The 21413-nt window shown below is 45.4% G+C and overlaps 1 protein-coding gene across 1 annotated transcript in view; it reads left to right on the top strand.

Moving 5' to 3' along the window:
- LOC108152197 (frizzled) overlaps positions 1-21413 on the top strand; it is a 91222-nt gene that overhangs the window by 22716 nt on the left and 47093 nt on the right. Inside the window, exons 2-4 of the mRNA XM_017281355.2 lie at positions 7381-7500; positions 14924-15118; positions 15461-15686. Coding sequence (XP_017136844.1) covers positions 7381-7500; positions 14924-15118; positions 15461-15686 — 541 coding nt within the window. The remainder of the gene's footprint in view (positions 1-7380; positions 7501-14923; positions 15119-15460; positions 15687-21413) is intronic.

Raw genomic sequence — 21413 nt, 5'->3', positions numbered from 1 at the left:
CCCACCAAAGCCAGAAAAACGAAGACAACAGAGAATCCCCAATGAAGTCGCTTAAATATAGAATAATATGCGGGGCAAGACGAAGGGGTTGGGTAGGGAGAAGAACAAGTTGGAAAACTAGAGGGGGGGAAAAAAAAGAAAAGAAACAAATGCCACCAACTGAGAGACGAGTGCAATTGGGTGCAGATACAAAGAGGCAACTCAACGGGGGGCAAAATGCTTAGGAGGGTGGGGAAAGATGGGTATCTGAACTAAACCCCATCCCACCCCCCTGCTCATTAGTTGTTGTCAGGCAGGAGACACGACAGACACGACAGACACGGCCTGCTAAAAATTAATATGTCAAATTATGCAGCATTCGGGAGGGGAGGGGAGGGGAGAGAGCATTAAAAGAGAGACTGAAGCGTGTCCAGGCAACATGCAAAGAGGTTCCACTGTGCCACCAGAACTCTCTTCCCTCCCCCCGGCATCCCTCCACTCCGTTCTGCGTCTTTCGTGCAATTAGAAAGAAGCTCGACTGAAGCTCCTGCCAAAATGTCAAACCGAAAATATGCTGCGTTTGCTGCTGTCTCCATGTCAATGTCACAAGAGAAAGATAGAGCGAAAGAGAGCGAAAGAGAGCGAAAGAGAGAGAAAGAGAGTGGTGCCAGGTACTGGTTTTGGGTGAAAAGTGGAAAATGGGAACTGGGAAATGCACCTGCTTGCCGCCCCCTGTGGCAGCATCATCTGAGAATGTTTCCAATAAGCCAAGTCTGATTTTCGGGCCAACAACATCTTGAGCAACATGTAGCAAGTGATTGTCCAACAAATTATTTAATTTGCATACGAGCTAATGCCTCCTGATGCTGAATGATGTGACAGGGGATCTGTTACGCCCCCACCACACTCCAGCCCTCCCACCACAGTCTCTCCATATATATAGATATACATATATACGAGTTGGTTAGCATGTTTAACGTGTATTTGAGGCCGTCAGATGGTCAATGAGTGTTAGCGTCACGTTGGCGTCGTCGTCGTCGTCGTCGTCGTCGTTGTCCCCCTGCGGAGCTCTCTTCCCAGCTTTACTCCACTTGGGAGTACGTGACATGCATGACCGATATGTATTTGTTGTACTCCGGCATTATACGCATACGTATACGGCGTGAGATATCTCCTTGTACGACTATGCGTAAAACTTTGCCTGGCAGACGCTGAAACTGAAGCCGAAGCTGGAGCTCGAGCTTAAGTTGGTTTTAAGTTGTAAGCATTTAGTTGACATTAACTGGGATTTGGCCCTCGGAGGGGAAAGAACTTGACTGGGATTATTTATCGGATGATTCCTTTCAGGGTGGAGGTCGGAGAATCGATAGAAAAACCCCAACAAAATAATTACATTTTATGGCAAAATATCACTTTCTAGAACAGCAGCCATTTTGCATGAGAGTGAGCAGGGAAAAAAAACCGAAATTTTTCACATTAAGCGACTACCGAAAGCCAGATTCGGTTTCTCTTTTTTTGTTTCTCCTTTCTTTTTCTTTGATCAAATTAAATGCAATAAATTTGAATAATTAAATGAATAATAATAAAAGGACGAGCAAGAGGGCAACCCTAATTCATATGCACAGCCATAGCCACAACCACAACCCTTTTGGTAGCCTCAATTTTCAATGACTAATTACCAGGCTGCAAAGCGAGGCAGAGCGGCACGGGCACCGACAGGGAACCACCTGTGGTCCTTTATAAATACAATATTCATACGTGCGACACACGGAAAAAATTCCCCCAGCTTAACACCTTGCATGTATAATGGCCTGTTGGTCGGTCTTCTGCCTCAACACCGCCCCCAGAAAAGACCAGACCAGACCAGACCGGGCCTACAGACCCTACAATGACCCGACAACAATTCGCATAGCTTCGGGGCGCGGACCTTGTGCCGTGTCACCTTTCCGAGGCCGAACGGTGCGGGGTACCAAAAGAATACGAGTCAAAATTTAAAACAGATGCTCATTATAAATATCCATTAAAATTACATGGGCTGTAATCAAGGGGTGGACCGTGGGCACACGCGGGGGGACGGCGGGGGGGGGATGCGCGCGCGGAGTTGCCTATTCCCGTCTTCTCGCTGGAGGCATAATTTGCATGTAGTCAAGTGTAGACCTTAACAGCATCTCTTTTTTTTCTCCTCCTGTTTCTCGTTGGCTCTGAAAGGGTTAAGCGAGCAGCCGGCCCCGGCAGGGACATGGGCGAGGGGGCGTTAACCGAAAAAGGAAATCGCGCTAAAAGTTGTCGGGCCTCGGGTTGCCAATCCTCTGCTACTCTGCTCCTCTGCTCCCCTTCCGCTTCCTTCCGAGACCCGGCTAACATATGGACGGGTCGACATTTTATAGCCCCGGGATCAGTTTCGTTTTTGGCAGACCGCAAAAAATGTTCGCATAAAAAAAAAGGGGATTCGAGGAGGAGAAATCCTCCAATATCGAATCGGAATCCTTAAAACCCTTTTTTGTCTGCCTTTGGTTTGGCTTTTAATAAAGTGTCGACATGTGTAATTTGCGGGGCCTTTTGTAGGCACCGGGAAGGGACCAGGGAGGTGCTGTTGGTGACCCCGACACCGACCAATAATATTAATAAATTATGGGGGACAGGAATTTTGAGCATTGTGTTGCGGTCAGGCAAGAAAATGTGTGAAATGTGCTTGTTGACTCTTTGACTCCTTTTTACGGGTATTATTATTATTGTTTTGTGTGTGTCTGTGTGTGTGTGTGTGTGTGTCCATTTGAACTTTTGACCCGACTTGGGGTCCGGCGGGTAGCACTTCCTGGTATTCTACTCCTTCTCTTTCGTCGCATCCTTATTGAATTCAAATTGTTGTTTTTTTTTTGTCTGTGTCTGTGTCTGTGTCCGTGTCTGTCTGGGGTTTTCTTCTTCTGCTTTGTTTGTGTTTCAAGAGGAAAAGGAAAGAAGAAGAATAACAGCAAAGAGAAAAGAGAGAGAGAGAGAAAAACAACAACAGTTGACAGCTTGTCCTTTTGGGCCTTTCAATCGGCCGGCTATGCCAGTTCCATCCTGTACCATCCTGCTCAAATCAACCCTTAGGACAATCCAATTCTCTCTATTACTCCATCTCTCTCTCTCTCCCTCTATCCCTCTCTGTCTCTTTCTGTGTGTTGTTGCTAGTCTCTTTACGGTGCTGTCTGTTGCCCTGTCTATTTTGACTTTAACAACGTCAGCAACACCCCCAAAAATACGCAGAAACATGCATATACTCGTACATCGTCCGAGGGGGGGGAGTCAGAGTCATCATTAACGCTGTCCGAGGGTTGTCTGAGCAGTCAAGAGGGGGTGGCATGAGGGGGGCATCGGTCTGAAACTGAAGGCTAAAACTGAAGTGCGTTCGAATAAGGTGTTCGGCTGTTGTCGGACAGTGGAATCTACAGATAATAACGGGCACCAAAAGATGGGGAAGAGTGTTTGCGGAGGAAGTATTTCCCATTCAAATGAACCTCGTTTCAATGATCAAAACCCATACAGATTCTCTCCGTGATACCTTCGTCTTTTATGCCCCCATTCATTCCGTTTCGTTCCACTGTATCCCACAGGATGACTGGCTCTTCCGCTGCCTCAACGCTTCGACTCTTAATAATTTGCAGCATCTCCACCATCATCATCAACACGCCCCCAACTCAAACAACGGCCAGCTGGAAGAGTTCTCTTCTCTTCTCCCCTCCCCTTCCCTTCCCTGCTGTACCTCTCTTGCCCTTTGGCCTTTCATAACTCGCGCTGGGCATAAAATGTATCTGCAATAAATTAAAAACTCCTTAAATGTTGGCAAAACTTCGTTTATTCCTCAACGGTCTCTCCTACTCCATACCGGTCTTCCCCCGCCTCGGAGTCCCACCCCCTTTGGTCCATTGTCTGCCATCTTTTTTGTTGCATTATATTTGTGGCCTCCAGCCAAAAATACAAAAACTGAAACATTATTTTTATATTGTTTTGTTCTTGTAGAATTGCCACTTTGGACTAGGCGTGGCCAGGGGGGTGGGGGGGCGTAGAAATACAGGGACTGGGATATACTCGGTTTGAGGGCATTTTGGTCGGTTGTCCGGCCTTTGTTGCTGCTCCTGGTCGGATGCTCACGCGGCCGGCATGAAAACTTATGTCGGCGGCCTTTGGGCGCAATTATTTATACATGCCTCATAAAAATCGCAAGACAATGGGACCCCAGACTGGGACCAGAGTCCCAAGCCCCCAGACCCCAGACCCCAGACCCCAGACCCTAGACTCCAGGCAGAGGCCCAGACCAGATCAGGCCGAAAAGGGACAGCACCAAAAACAACTTGGAGTCCACTCCGACTTGGGCCTAACAATGCAGTCTCTGGACTCCTTTTGTTGTGGTCAATGTTGCAACTAGTTGTTGTTGTTGTTGCTGCTGCTGTCGATGGTTGCTCTTGGGGCATTCTCTTGTAAGCCGAGGTAAGGGCTGGCTGAGGGAAGTCCACACTACAATTACCCATAGAAGAGGCCGTCTGTTTGATTTTGGTTTGGTAATAAAGATAGATCGATGGATCAGTGGAACAGGAAGCGATCGTTGCGAATGGATTCGAGCATGATAAATACCCATATGGATGGACCTATATGAACCTATAAACTGATGCATCAGCCATGGCTGTGGGGAAAGTACTAGGAATTTTCCATAGAAATTTCGTAGAGAGCGGACTGGCAGTTCCAGCTGTTCGCTGGGGGAATAGATTTTTGATAACGATAAGTACAACCCCACCCCGCCCTTAAAGCTAAAGTTGAATTGGCCCAATTGTCTTGCCGCCCTGCCGCCTGCCACTTGGCCCTGCCAATCCCTCAAAATGAGTTCATTAAAATTTAAATTTTCAACGCTGCCTTGGCTTGGCAGGAAGCTTAAGCTTGAAGGATAATTTCAGATAAATGTGGCTACTTTTCCATGGACTACAGACAACAAAAAAAAACTGCGGGCAATTTAGAGGAGTACCGAGCCCCAGTTCCAGTTCCAGTCACAGTCCTTCTCCCCAGCCAGGCAGGGCTCTCTCTTTCTTCGCCAGGCTTTATGTTATTGTTGCGGATCTGTTGCTTTATGCGTCTCAAATATGCGTAAATATTGTTCCCCCAGCAGTCTCTGTTCTCTGTTCTCTCCGTATAACATTACCATTGGCTGTTGGCATCCCTTTTGCTCTCTCCCTTCCTTGGAGGAAAAAACGCAATTTGCGCCGCTAACCTAACGATGATTGCCAAAAACGATGCCCACGGATAGCCGTGGGGGGGGAGGATTTTAAATTTTTAATGGGAATTTGAAATAAGTCCCAGTGCCCAGACAGCCACAGGGACAGGCACAGCGACAGCGACTGGGACGAGAACGAATACGAGGACGAGGACGAATACGAAGACGACAGACAGGGGCAGATAACACTTTTTGGTGGAGTTTGCTCTTTGACAGAGAGACTGACGACGGCTTCTGTTGCTCTGCTTTCTCTCAGCCTCAGTCACAGACTTATGGGGGGAGGGAGGGGAAGAACCTGCAGTCACTGTCAGCCCGAGTTTGAACGACTCTTCCTCGTTCTCCTGCCTCCTGCCTGCTGCCATGCAAGAAATTGTGATACCCAGCAGAGTCTGCTCCTGCGTGTCTGAAATCTGAATATTTGCACTTCAAATAGATTTGCCTCGAGAGGAAAGTGCTTTCGCTTGTATTTTGACATTAATATGAGATTATTCTATTGAAATTTACACATGTCGTATTTAAAACAACATATTACATTCAAGTTAAATAATTTCTTAGTCCGATTAAAGATATTTCCTAAAAATTGTGCGTTTTGTGCGAAAAGTTTCGTTTTCGTTTTTAGGTGCTCGCGTTTTCGCATATTTTTGTCCACAATTTAGTGCTGTAAAGAGCACATTTGGTGCTGTTAAGCGCACATTTGGTGCTGTTATGTGCAAAAATCGGCCTGCGTCAGCTGTTTGCCTGAGACCGCAAGGTGTTGTTGAGTTTAAAAAAAAGAATTATTACATATAAAAACAGACAAAAGCTAAGTTACCCTCGAAATGGTGTCGGATTTATGTCAATAAGCCCTCTATTTTGTTCCTTTTGCAGGGTACCTCAAGCCTCGACTACTTCTTCGTCTGCTTGCCTCTTCTTTTCTCTTCCTTTCACGAATTGTTTTCGCTTGCCAGCCGCCTGCCTGCCTGCCTGCCTGCCTGCCTGCGTGTGTGTGTGTGTGTGTGTGTGTGTGAGTGTGTGTGTGCGTGTCGAGTCGAGCTATCTAAAATTCAAATCTTTTGCGGTTTACAATGCGCCACCAGAAGAGAACAACTCCGCTTTTCTCTCTTCTCTCTGCCACAAAACGAGCAGAGCCTTGGGGCGTCTGTCTGTCGTTGTTTTTGTTGTTGTTGTTGTTTGTCCGTTTGCATTGTTGCCACACTTCGTAATGCAATTTTGTGGGGGTTGATTTCGCCTTCAGTTTTTGGAGTTCAAGGTTGAGTCCCGGGTTCCGGCTCCCGGGTCCCGGGCCCCTGTTTCGGGCAAATCTCATTAAACTGCAGTTATTTCGATGAGATTTTTGACGCCGCTGAGGGTTGCAGTCGTCCCACCAGTCCCTGGTGACATTTCTGTGCTGATTCCACCCTGAAAGTGGTAAATATATTCGAATATATCTCAAAATTTATGCTAATATTTTCGTTACATTTCGAGTCAGTCTTTTTGGCAATAAAAAAATGAAAGAAAGATTAATTAAATTGAAATCTATGAAAAGCTCCCAATCCAAACAATTTCTTTATTCTTAAAAAAACTAAGATACAACTGAGGCTTGCTTAAGATACTTTTCAAGGTATTTACTTATAGATCTGTAAGTTCTGTAATCCCAATATGTACATGTGATGCTGTAATTCGGATTTCCCCGAATCTGCAGAAAATACCATACAGAGTGAGCGAGAAAAAGCACCGAAATTTTCGGATCTGACACAGTAAAGGCTACGATACCGGATTCGTTCAGTCCGCGAAAGCTGTGACGAATCCGAATTGATTCGGCTGCCTATTCAGGCAGGGCTCTAATATGTATCTGTCCATATAAAAATTGTTGAATCTACATATTGTTTGTATGTAACTCTCTATCCCTTAAGTTTGTGTACACATCGTTTGTCCTCATTACATTAGCCCAATCCCCTCCACTCCCCTCCACGGCAAGCCACGCCACTCATTCATATTCGTTTTCCATAAGTCTCCTCCTTTAATCCCCTTTAATTACAACCCACAATCCCATTTTGCCCACATTTAATTTAAGCCTTATTAATTAATCGCTGCCAGCAAATGAATTTGCCTCTTTGTGGGCTTCCCTTTACGCCCATAGCAATTTAATCATTTGTATCTCCTTTATTCCTCCGCAGGATCTCCATGACTGCGGGGCCCCATGCCATGCCATGTTCTTCCCGGAAAGAGAGCGGACCGTTCTCCGCTACTGGGTGGGATCCTGGGCGGCGGTCTGCGTGGCGAGCTGCCTTTTCACAGTAAGTTTTTGATCCGATGCTTCCGTTGAGAATCATATGATATAAGATATTGTACCATAGGGGCCTTCGGCTACCCTCCACTTACGTCTTCCTGCTGCCAGCCACACATCCAGCCACCCAGCCACCCAGCCACCCAGCCACCCAACCAGCCACCCAGCCAGCCATCCACCTTTGTTATCCTTTGCTGAGTGCTGCCATATTTTCTTTAAGTAGAGCTGAAAGCAAACATCTTTCCCCACGTAAAAACGACTGAATCCTGATGCTCTTCTCCTCCAGCAAGTCTATTATTAAGGGGTACAGCGAGGGGTACAGCGAGGGGTGGCGAGAGGTAGCGTGAGGTAGCCAGGACGAGGTCGTTTGGCACTTTGGCAAATCCCACGCTTTGACATATTACCTGTCAGTGCATATTTTTCAATAAACTTGGCAAAACATATGCAGAAGCCAGCGCCAGCGCACATCCCTCCTCTCGGCACCCTGCGGCGCTCTTGGCAAGGATCAAGGTAGCATGATGGCGGAGGAGGGGCAGCAGAGCACGGCAGAATGGCTGGCGGGCTGGCTGGGTGGGTGGTTGAATGTATCCATAGATGGAAGGACAAATACCAGAGAACAAAAGTAAATTTCAAATATTATTAGAATTGCCCTTTGATATTCCGGAATGTCCTGACATGCCTCAATGTCTCCCATTCCTTTGACTCGCCCCGAGCATAGATGGCCTCCAAACTAATATTGGAAATAGTTCTCGCATAGTAATACGCGGTGTTTTATTCGCTTTCGTGTGTCGGAAGTCAGGCGTGGATAGCCTTCAAGTGGGGGACCCTCTTTAAGGGTTCAAAGATAGGGATTACGGATTGTTACAAAGTAATCGAACAGGATGGACAGTCCTTCGATAGATGGGATGCCATAATTCATTGGTAATACTCTTCGTACAAGGTCCTTCTTTGGCATTCTGGCAACTCAATTCCAGTGGCAGCCGTTTACCATAAAATATCCATTCATTTCGAACAGTTTAAACAATATTTATGCCTGCCTTCCCTTTCGTTTCCAATAACCATAAATCAATCAATTTTCGTTGTCTAATTATCTCGTCTCGTCCCGTCTCGCTGGAACTCTATTCATCATGTGAAAGGTCCTGTGGAGGAAACTCTCTTGCTTCCCTCCCTGCCCCTCCCTCCTCTCTGATCTGTCACTTTACTTGAGCGTATGGAAATCAACTTGTTAGCAAAGCATTTTCCCCATTTTCCCTCCACCCCCCCCCATGCTAATATTTGTTACCTTTTTTACGTATATCCATCATGTTCAGGAAAAGGACCATAAGTTGGAATAAAAAATCAATTTAGTTGTGAGGTCTGCTCCGAAGCAGGCTCACGACAGGCCCTCGAATCAAAAGCAACCAAAACGGGGAGACCGAACCTGCTCCAATGCTAATAATTCCCAAGTAATCACAGGGACCAGCCATCGGTAGGCTAGGGGGGGGGACCCAAAAAAGAACATCTATCAAAGCGGGAGAGGCCCCAGCTTCCAGCTACCAGCTCCCAGCTACCAAGGACTCTGAGTGACACACACACGTCATAAAGTTGTGCTACATCCATCAAGCCCTGCAGAGGTCTTGGGTCTAGGGGCGGGCCACCCCCTGGGGGACAGTGTCACTCACATGGCGACATGTTTTTGCATGCTGTCTCTGGTTTTTTCACCCTCCACACTCCACCCCTCTCTCCGTTCACCGTTCTCCACTGCGATACATTTTTGTCATTGCATATAATTTGTCGCCCATTGTCAGCGCCAGATCCTGCCCACGCCATGCGAGGGCGTGGCATATCAGTGCAATCCAGAAGAAGAATAACAACAGCAACAACAACAACAACAACAACAGCAACAAATTCTATGCAAATTTCAAAATTGTTTTCCCAAAAAGGGGGGAAAAAGCAGAGAGAGGTTTTTCATTTGCCTGCTCATTCTACTTACTTTTTACGATTATGATTATGTTCTCTCCGAGTGTTCATTCCCATTCCCATTCCCATTTTCATTCTCGTTCTCATTCGTCGTATATTTATTTTGTAATTTTTTTTTGCCCTGGCTGAAACATTTTGCATTTTCCACGCATCCATCAGTCCAGACGGAGCTGAGTTCATGCAAATTTTCTCCATGCTTTCCCTTTCCATTACCATTTCCCTTTCCCTTTATTCGCTGTTATTTAGTCAACTGCAACATTTCCACTGATTTGATTATTTCTTTTTTTCTATTTATTTATATTTCTTTGTTGGATTTACTGATTGATTGCAATTCATCGAAATCAGTGCATTTGAAGCTATTTATGGAGTGTTTTTCACGAGATTTGATCAGAGACAAACCAGATTTAATTTGGTTTTTAATCACCCCGAAAAGTGTCTGGCCTTTAAGGATCCCTTTAAGATTTTCCCTTGGAAAGCCACAAATATTCCGCCCCCCCTCCCACATGCTAAATATGTGAATGGTTTTCATTTTGATTCCTTCTCCGTTTGCCGTTTTCCATTTTCCATTTTGCAGCTTTCAGATGTATTTATATTTTCGTATGCTTATATTTGTGATGCCCCTGCGAATTGTAGTCAATACATCTCAATAAATTCCCCATGAAATGTGGGTTATGTTTGTTGTCTGTTTGTTGATTTTAATAAACTTTCTCTCCCCCCTCTCTGTCTCTATAGAAAAACTGCAATGCCACAAAAATATGTCAATAAAAATGGCAATAGTAAAAAAAATATATGACACATGAGAAAGCATTAGAAAATTGCAGTTGAAGCTTAGAGGTTGTCGGAAAGGGGGAATGGGCGGGAAAAGGGGGTAAAATACTCGATGATTGTTTGCCTTTGTACTTGAAATACTTCGCATTTATTCAGATTTAGTTGTGACATTTCTGGGCATTTGGTATTCAATAAATAAAGTACTCAACTAAATGAATGGGTTTGGAAATTGGCATGGAAATGATTGTTAAAGAAAACAGATTTTTGTTTAAAATTTTACTAAAAATTTTTGAAAACGAATTTGAGAAAATTGAACAAAAATTGCTAAAAAATATTGAAATTTAAATGAAGTAAATTCAAGAATTTTAAAGAGTATAGCTCTCGGATAAAAGTATCTTTAAACCAAATGAAAGAAAGCATTCTCCTCCTTCAGCATATTCGCCAACCAATTTTCCACTGACAGCGGCCCCGGTAAGACCTTTGGGGGCTTTTCATTTCCACTATCAACAGAAATTATAAGCAAACAAATTTTATTTCAATTTTCGCGAAACTAAAACTAAAACAAAAATATTTTCGCCCCAGAAACTTTTGTCTCAAGTTGAGGGCTCCGAATGTCAGAATGGAGCCAGGTAAAAGTGTCAGGAAATTTCTGAAGGGAAAACTTATTGCCATGCGGTGAGGGGGTGGCTGCTGGGGGAGGTTTGCCGGTGTGGAGGTGGGAGTGTGTCACATCAACTGTCAACAATCAACACCTTTTTCATTAAACGCATTAGATGAGATGAGACAATGACTCTGCCTGACGTGCAGACTGTGTCTCTCTCTCTCTCTCTCTCTTCCTCTCTCTCTGACTTGACATTTGTTTTTCAATGAAAAGCGTAAAGAGGAAATGACAATGTGTGTGTTTGGGTGGAGGAAAATGGCTTGATAGCTGAGCAGCGGCAGGGGGCAGGGGGCAGGGACATAGAGGATGAGGATGTTCGTTGCTGACTTTGATGACTTTTCCTTAATTACAAAACCTGTGAACAGGGGACCTTCAATTGAAAACAACGAGTAGTACACGGGCAAACCGAATGCAGTTCATCGAGCCGCATATTTCAATAGGTATACACATGTATGTACATCTGTTGGATATCCAAATACACACAACCCTCCGACAGCTGAATAGCAGGAAGCCATTTCGGGCTCTATAGGGCCTTTAAAGGCTTCAATGTTGATACATTTTTCACTCTAGATATTGTTTTAAATATATATAATAATTTAATCTAAACTAAAGCTCTTTTTGTGATGTCTGAATTCAGGTTTTAACATTTGGCGTGTGCTCTCCCCTGAAACGATTAATAATAGTTATTAAATAGGCTTGCGTGCTCGTAATTTTTAATTATTGAAATGTATATTCCATAAACGTCAAAACTGTCAGAGACAGCAAATACTCGCACAAAAACCTCAAACATTTACCACAAATTTATGCCACATTCGCTGTGGCTGCCGCTGCCCCCAACCTGACTGAAATGTTTATGTTAATAGTTAGTTGTTCTAATAGACGATCCGCCCCGCCCCGCCCCGCCCCGCCCTCGACTAGACCCGACTAAAAACAATAAAAACTATCCCATTGCTGATGCTGTTTCCCTATGCAAATTTATGCAATTTTTGTTCAAAGTATTTTCTTTTTTTTTTTGTTGTCAGTTGAGTTAAATCTAATTTATGCAAAATTCAAAAACTGCCAACCGCTGGCAAAGCTCTCAAAGCTTTTCTGTGGCTTTTAGTTTTCAACACTCCTTAGCTGTGGGTGGAGATGGACGGGGAGGGGGAGGGGCTGCCGCGGAGGTGGGTGTAACCACTTTAGTTTTTGGGCTGATTTTAATGACCCAAGCCAAGGAAATTTATGAGCGCTAAAAATTGAAATAAAATTTGTTTTTTTTCTTCCCCTCTTTTTTTTTTGGTTTCTGTTGACCGTGAAAGGCTCTGTGCTAGCGAAATAATTTATTCAGAGTTGAAGGAAGCCTAAACGAAGGCGTTAAGGAGGTTATTATTTTGTGTGTTTTATACCCGATACTCAAAATGAGTATATTAGGGGTATATTAGAGCTTTCCAGTGGCGTCTTCTGGTGTGAAGATTGTAAACTAATCTCAATTACTGGTTTAAATAAATAATTATCAAGTATTTTACACAAACGCCTCCGCTGTAGTGGGTTGAAGATATAGTTCCACCTACAACAAATCCAAAAAAAGGTTCAAAAAGGTACATGTGCTCTCAAAAATGCACATTTGTATTGTTGTAAGTCTTAGGACTTGAGGACTTGAGAGATGGAATTGGAGAAGAGCCCTGCTTCGTTTCGTTTAGTGTTTTTGTATGTTTTGTGGCATGAAAATGTTTTTAAAATTAATACTGATTACTTGTCAAAGAGCTCTATATCGGCCGTCTGCTCCTCGGCGGTGAGCTCCTGCAAATCATTCGATTGTATATCTAGGATAATGGGAGGACCTGCTTCCATATCCGGCATGGGTTCACACTCGGCATTCTTGTCACCTGAGGGACCTCCAAAATCCGCAATATGTAGCCTCTCAGCATAGATTCCGACTGTGGCTTGGGATTGGGGGCACTGGTTATCACAGAGTCCGTGTGGAGTGGCCACAGATTTAGATTATCCATGTGGTTCAGCCATCCCACATCCCACTCCTGGGCGCCGGCACTCAGCGTTTCGCTGTCCATGAGCTCATCCGTCTCCTCGGCATCGAGGGAGCCCACCGTCGAATTGAGCTTTCCAAAAATCAAAGTTTCCTTGTTCTTTGCCAACTTCGATAAATTCCTTTTGGGCTTAGGTGCCCCCTGCGCCACCTTCGATGTCACCTGGAGGTCCCTCAGGCAAGCCTGTCGATGTGCGAGCATTCAAAACCGCCGACATACGCAATGCATCGATGTAGACCTTGGCCGAGGCATCCAGCCAAGAGCCAGCCATCTGTGAAGGTAGAAAAGTGGGTTAGGAGCTCTCCATATTGGTCGGAGGGGTAAGGAGTAGCTTTTTGAGACGTCTATCCATTATCAACATCAATCGACGACATATCCAAGGCATTGTCCTTGCTCAGCTCATAGCGTTTGTAGAGATCCAAGCAAGAGCGTAGCGTCTCGATCGGATCGACGCAGTGGGATCGTGTATAAATGAAGAGTTGCGGTCGCAGCAGCAACACACAACGTTCCCCCTCGTTTTTTGGGTGGATTCAAAGATGTTATTCATCCAGAGCAGGACCCGCACCATGATGGTTGACAAGTCTTGAAGGCTTTAAAGCAATTAAAATCCACACACACACATCAGGCACAAAGAGAGGTCAGAGGTTCTTCACTCCATATCTGATTACGCGCCATTGAAACAAATTCATTATCATGCCCAGGCCAAGGCGGGTTGGTCCTTTGTCTACGAGCAGCAGATCCCCGAAAACCCCCCCAAAAAGTCATTTAATTCGAACAAAACTCGAACTGAGAGAAACAGTTGGGTTTTTCGGGTCAAAATGGAGTTCAGAATACGCACTCGCATTCCCATGTGTGTGTGTGTGTGTGTGTGTGTGTGTGTGTTGTTGGCCTTGCATTAATGTGGCGAGTATTATTGTTACCACGACTAGACCTTTTGAATAATTCATGGCTGCAGCAACGCACTTCTCAGACTCTCGGAAATTTATTCATTTGGAAATCGTTTTTCTCCTCCGAAATTATAGTTCTCTTAGCCAGCTTACATCTAATTTCCACCTACGCAACCCCTTCCCTTCCCTTTCCTTCCCCCTCTCATCATTTACATATATGGTAAGTGAAGGGGTGCGGTGGGGGTAGGTGTGGGGTGCCAGTGAGTCACTTCATTTTGTAACTCGTTTTGTCGACAGACAGAGAAAAGCTGAGAAATTGAATTGAATTGTTTATTTATGCCAAGCTGCAAAAACAGTCAACAAAAAAGGGGGTGGGGGGGGGGGGAGTTCCTGTCGCATCTCCCCATCCCTCGTCCCCTGTGTCTCACTACCTCTGGCCGTCTAGCAATTTGTTGTGCCACGCATCGGAGGGGGTTTTGTAGGTGTGACCAGATACAAATGAAACGAAATCAGCTGAAAATGTTGCGAAAACATTTGCCCCGGACCCGCCCACAAATGATGCGTCAGTGGGCGGCCAGAAAGAGCGAAAGAGAGACATCTGTGGGTGAAGTTTCCTCAAGTTGGGAGACTTTTGTTTGTGCCACACCCACACACGAAAAACTTGAGAGGAAAATCGCAATAGTAGAAGAGTTTTCCCCCACTTGAAGACGGAAGTGTAGGAAATTGTAGGTTTCGCAGAAACCATCGACATTGGGTGTACCAAAGACAACAGATTAAAGCCGTTTTTTTTTTGGGGCCCATCTCCACCTCAGAGACCCATTCCAGCTAAGGAATTTTTTGGCCATATTCATTAAGGCCAACACCAACCCCAAAGGAGAAGCAAAATGAGACCCTCTTGCGAGTTAATGCCACAACAATCGCAATCACAATCAGCTAATGTGTAGTGCCTAATGACCAGGGCCGAGCCCCGAAGATCCTTAATAGGTCCAGCGACAAGACAAGACCGACTAATGCGATTTTAAGAGATTCTCAAAGAACAATCTCTTGGGTTAATTAAGGCAAACATAATTAAATCTAAATTCATATTTAATATGTTGCATTCTCCTTCTTTTTATTCCATTCTCCTCCTGCCAGGTGCTCACCTTCCTGATCGACTCGTCGCGCTTTCGCTACCCCGAGCGGGCCATCGTCTTTCTGGCCGTCTGCTATCTGGTCGTCGGCTGTGCCTATGTGGCCGGCCTCGGAGCGGGCGACTCCGTGTCGTGCCGCGAACCATTTCCGCCGCCAGTCAAGCTCGGACGACTGCAGATGATGTCCACCATAACCCAGGTAAGATGACACGAAGGCAGAGGCCCCCCCTAACCCCTCCCCTCGCAGAGAACTTTCACACACAGATGGTAATCATTATGGTCCGTAAGTCAATGGATTATTCAGATCTATCTATGAAACATAGCTGAGATGTGAACGATCCATAGTAAGACTTTACTTCGCGTGATCTATAAGCGTTTTCCGCATAAGGAAACCCTTCTTTATGAACAACTATCCCCATAGTTCCATCATATCATATACCTTAAACAAAACAGACCTCCATATGCTGAGTGTGTGGATGTTGTTGCTTATTTTTGTTTTTTATATTGACCAAAATCTCGGTTTGCCTTTGGTTTGATGCAGGGCCACCGTCAGACGACCTCATGCACCGTATTATTCATGGCATTGTATTTCTGCTGCATGGCCGCCTTCGCGTGGTGGTCGTGCCTCGCGTTCGCCTGGTTCCTGGCTGCCGGCCTCAAATGGGGCCACGAGGCAATTGAAAATAAATCGCATTTATTCCATTTGGTTGCCTGGGCGGTGCCCGCCCTGCAGACCATCTCCGTCCTGGCCCTGGCCAAAGTTGAAGGTAAGTCCACCGCCACAAAAAAAAAAAAAAAGAAATAACCAAAAAGAAAACAAAAAAGAAAATATTATTATTGTTATTGATTTACTAACACAGCGACCTTGAACCTGGGGGTTCATTCATCCATTAACCACATAAATCTCTATCGGTAACACCCTACCCGGCCCCAAAATAGACCCCGGCCTGGACCCCAACCATTTCGTCAGTCTGGAGGCAATTTCATCGTGTAAGGCGAAACCGTCATTAGACATCATTTGTGGCATTAACTGTATCTGTATCTACTTCTCGTGGCTCGCACCGGACGAGGGGGAAAACTTGAAGAAAACCCTAAAAAATAAGCGATGAAATAGCGCGAACGGTGGGCCCTGTGACGCGATTTGAATGTAAATTTTAGTGAAACAAATTTGTGGCGAGAATTCGTAAGGAATTTATAGAACAACGATATCCACAGTTTCCCACAAATTTCACACTTGTTCTGATAAATCCCAGCAAACAAATGGAAAATAATATTAATATTTAGGCTCTTGGCATCAGTGCCTGTCCCACTGTACGCGCAGTGTGCGTGTGCCGTGCCGTGCCTTCCGTTTCATAGTCATTTTGTGGTTCATTTGAAAATGTGGCCTCAGCATGGGCTTGGGTTGGGTTTTGGGCATCTGAGCACTTGGGTCTTTTGCCTGGTAACTGAGATACTTTCGGGAGGAGCTGAAGCAGAAGCTGGGTTTACGTCCGCGATTTCTAAACAATTTAATGACCTACGTGGTCGAAAGCAGACACGAAATAAATCTTGTCGGCCACCAAAAATGCCTGGCTAAAATGGTCACGTTAAAGTGCCGTAAAAATTGTGTGGACTTTGGATGAGTTGGAGTTCAGGTTCGGTTCGTTCTTGGGGTGGAGTCAAAGAACAAGACCCAAACTAATTCGCCTAACGCGCGCTCTCTCTCTCCCTGTCTCTAAGCCTCTCTCCTTGCCAATTCGACGGCCAGAAAAGAATTGGAGACTTTCGGCCATTCTTTTGGCTCATTTCACATTTTCGGGCTTAATTAGATTGCGGCTTAATGACTCAATTGTGTTTGGCATTATGGAGCTTTCGAAATTCGGGGCCCAAAGTCGTATAGCCCATCCGCATCCCCATCCGCAGCCTTCTCTTGCTCCTCGTCTTTCCCCATTCCCGACAATTTCCAATATGACCAGACGGCAGTAATTAAATACAGCAGCACATGATTATGGCTTGTTAGGCAAATCGAATGAAAGTCATAGACAATTGGGTTGCGGGTGCGGGTGCGGGTTGCGGGTTGCGGTAGGTAAAGAGCGGGTGCGGAGGGCCACTTATAGCCCAATAGTAGCTGGGCCTCCTTAATGGACAGTTAAGTAATTTACGGTGGTGGGGGGGGGAGGAGTGCGAGTGCGAGTGCCAGGCCTGTGCTTATCACTGGATCATTGCTGCATTTGGTGGGGCCAATCGTTGTGGAAATTATCTGGCTTCGGCATCGCTTTGTGAAATGCGGATTTCGTATGATAAGTCAATCAATGCGAAGGGGCAATCTCATCACAGAATTTGATGGATTAACGATGGATTTGAGCCAAGAACTGTCTTAGCTTGAAGGAGCCCTTATAGATGGATCATTTCACGGAAGTCAGTTGCTCTGTATTCCCTCCCCAGCAAATTTCCTTTAAAATTCATGCCTCCATGTATCCGTTTTGTTATGAGAAATTTATGCAACGAATGAGCCCAAGTGGAACAGAGTTATTGGTCATTGACTGACCAAGCTCATTGAAAATCTGGGAAAAATGTTTATTATTTTTGTCCCTGTTCCTTTCGAATCCTACGGTCTCTGTCCGCCTCTCATTTTCCGACACTTTGAGAAGCAATTTCCATATCGGAGCTCCCTTCTCTCCGCCTAATTGCTTTGCGATGCAAAATTTTTCAATTGCTTAACAAATATAATCAAAAATGTTCACTCTACCAAAGAGGCAGAGACCCAGCCAGCGACCCGCTAATGCATGCAAAATGCCAAAAGCCATAAAAAACATATTTACCTCCCCCCCCCTTCCCCAATCGCCATCCCTATGCGCACCCCTCCATGGCATCTTATATAAAAACATTAACATCCGTGAGTCAAAGGCAAAGGCGATTTATGGGGAAAATCTACCGAAAAAAATGACGACTTAATGCACTGCAAAAGACGAACCATCGGGAGGGGGGAGGGGGGAAGGGGGGAACTGTCTGCCTGGCACTCCTTGTGATGGTTCGGCGAGAAAACGGTAAATGGAAAGGAGTCCGTGGCCGGAGACGGGGCCTGGCCCGCAGAGGAACGGCTACGTAGCAGCCCATTCAGGAACCATTCAGTGACAATTAATGTTAAATTTAAAAATACATTATTTTAATGTGTCGTCGGTGCGAGAAGGAGATGGCAGCAGAGACAGTTGTTGCTGCCTTGGGCGTTGATGATGGAAGGAAGGGAGACAACAGCAGCAGCAGCAGCAGCAGCAGCAGCAGAGCTTTGGGTAAACAGAGACAGGGCAGAGGCAGCGTCAGCGGCAGAGGCAGAGCGGCAGCTTCAGGCTGGAAGCTTTTGCCGTCGGCTACGTGCATTGAATTTGTAATTTGCGCACGTTCGTTGCAAACATTGAATAATGCTCACAGATATACCCTACCCTGCCTTCCCATCACTGCCCCCCCCTCTTCCCTCACCGCCGTCCGACACTTCCAGAAAAGTAAATAACTGTAGGAACAGAGCGGGAGGGAGATAGAGAGAGTACAAAAAGGGAAGCTAACAATTTGTATTGACTGCACAACGCGTTGGCAGCTCATTTGATGGATTTCCCTTTCAAGAGAGTGGAGAGTGCAGAGTACAGAGTACAGAGTGTGGAGAGAGCCAAGGCCTATGAATCACCTGCATAAATGTCCAGCTGAGGACATTTGCTTCATTCTGACACTTGCTCTGCGTGTGGCATACTAAACAAACTCAATTGGTTAACCGTTTGATTCCGAACAGACACACACAAACACACACACACACACACAAGCACTTCCTTGGGGAGACGTCCAGCCAGAGGCAACAATTATCTTTACTTGTCTAGAATTTATTACCATTTATTTTTTGCTTTTGCTGCTGCTCAACAATTATTTTACATTTATAAGAAGAAGACGAAATATGCAAATTACAAAAGAGACAGAAACAGAAACAGAAAAAGAAACATAGGCGAAGACGAATACCAAGATGAAGCAGAAGGCAGAAGGCAGAGCAAAGGAAAATTAGCAATTTGTTGCGCTTTAGCAAAAATTATACGCCTTGCCAGGCAGTCAAAGAGAGAGGGAGAGTTCTCTTCTTTATTTGTCAAGTTATTAAAGAGTAACCCGAGAGAGGGAGCGGGAGCGGGAGTGGGAGTGGGAGGCTGCTGTGAAATTAGCATAATTTATCCAAGGCGGAGCAGTGCTTGAGGACAAAATGAGGGAGGGAGGGACGAGAGCAATTGAGAGCAACGCAACTTATTGAATGGCATAAAAATACTACCGTATGAATGATTTATGAAAGGCAAGGCAAGGCAATGGTTCCGTTCGGTACGGTACGGCAGGAAGCAATGAGTGGCAGTAGAAGCTGCTGAAAGCTTTTGGTCAGCCAAAAGGGAAGTCCGCTTAAAATGTTATGCAAGTGGCAGAGGAAACTCGGTTGAAGGATCGCATCACAGAAGCCTCCACTCTGCGAGGCTCTCTCTCTCTCTCTCTCTCTCTCTCTCTCTCTCTAGCTGCATAATCAAATAATGCGCTTGGCCATTGCCATGGCAAACTTTGGCCCAAACATAACCCCCCACACAAAAAGGCGAAACGAAACAGAATGAAATGAAAGAGAGTTAGAATGATGAGCAGAAGAAAGAGAGAGAGAGAGAGCAGAGCAAAATCGCATGCGAGTCACATACAGTTGGACAGAAGACTGCTCTGCTCTGCTTGCATGGAATTCATAAGCAAGCTGTGGATGATGAACGGAAGAGTCGACTGCAGCGATACCCTGCATTTTAAGCATCTACTCACATACATATACCTTATAGTGGAGTACTCCATGCTGAAACTGCTGAAATTGAATGTAATAATTGCGCATTTCTTTGAACTTTTTGTGCGCCGCCTATAACCGCTGGTGGTTGAGTGAATATACCCTTGAAATGATTGAATTTTCAATCCTTAAGAAGAATCCACAATGCAGCTGGACAAGCTATCAGCAGCAGCAGCAGCAGCAACAACATAGCAGCACGAACAATGTGCGTTGAATGGCATGTGGCAAAAGTTATGGAGACTTTGGCGCGTAAAACCGGTAGCTAAAATGGCTGCCAATGACGCTGGAGCAGGGGAGTAGGGTGGAACAGGGGGAAACAACAGCAAAAAGCGCGAAACGTGTGCGTGAGCCCCAGCGACAGCGGCAGAAACAGCGTTGCGACAACAGCAGCGGCAGTGGCAGTGGCAGTGGCAACTGATACGCATTTTGAGATACCGCGATGTTGTTGCTACACTGGGGGTACATGACTACAAGTTGCTATTCACTTGGCGCTGCCTGTTGGCATGGCCACTGTGGAGTGCCAAGAGTGTCAAGAGGGGAGTCAATGAAAAAGTATCTTTTTTTTTTTTCAGTCGCATCTTTGATTTCATTTACAATTTGAGAGCACATCCTCGAATACCCTACATACAAAATGGTATGAGATCACCGACACCATTCTATCCACACAGTGAGCATTGTAGGGGATTTTCCTTACACGTAGGGTATTCTGCATGTCGACTATCTGTGCAAGTCACGAATCAAGACAGCTTCCAGTTCCCTTACGAGTACTCCATGGTACGCGCTTCATTTGTGGGGCTTCTGTTTCTGCTTCTGCCTCTGCCACTGCCTCTGATGTTGTTTTCCTCGCAGATTATTTGTTTGATTTCATTTTGATATTTTGTTTATATCCCAGCCCTGTGATCCGCTGTCGAGTCATCTTTGACGCTGATGGGAGGGGGGGTGGGGAGGGGTGGCTGAGAGTTGAGGGACTACGTGCTCCATTTGTCTAATGTCGTTTTTATGAGGTTTTTATACCACTCGTCGCCATAATTTGATTGTCATGACTGATGCTTCTCTTTTATGGATTTTTCTATTAGATAATTGTTCGGCAAGTCTTTTCGTACATAAATTCTGCGATATTTAGCGTAACCCTTGATTACCTGCCGGCTAAAGCGGTCGGGCCAAGTTTAATTTTAATAATTATGTAGAACTTGTAACGGCTTGGCGATCATTATAACTCCATAAAGCTTTTGTCGGTCCGCGGTGGTCTCTGGTGGTCGTCGCCCGTTCCCACTAATTTGTGGCAATTAAATTCATTAATTCAAATTAATATGATTCGAAAAACATTAAATTTAGGCAAAAGATACGCGGCTCTTGTGAAAAATACTTTTGCGTTCCGCTTCTGACATGCCCAAGGGCGAAATGAAACAGAACTGTAAAAGACCAAGACAAAGAAACGTAGGGCCAATGACCAGAAGAGGGAACAATGGAATGGGTGACCGTGCAAAGTGCGGCCAAAGACGCCAAAGACGCCAAAGACGGCATAGTGTGAAGAGAGCCATGTTAATGATGCGGGATCCGAACTAATGAACAGCGCCGCGACGGAGGTTGAGTGGCCATCTGGGAAAGCTTATGCTGGCGAGTGTCCTTGCGAGCACTTATGGGATTGACAGAGGAGGTACAGTACGGTAAGCCACTGGAC

Source organism: Drosophila miranda, chromosome XR, assembly GCF_003369915.1.
Source record: "Drosophila miranda strain MSH22 chromosome XR, D.miranda_PacBio2.1, whole genome shotgun sequence".
Lineage (NCBI taxonomy): Eukaryota > Metazoa > Arthropoda > Insecta > Diptera > Drosophilidae > Drosophila > Drosophila miranda.
Note: the sequence above shows the minus strand (reverse complement) of the source record. Positions and strands in the feature narration are given on the sequence as shown.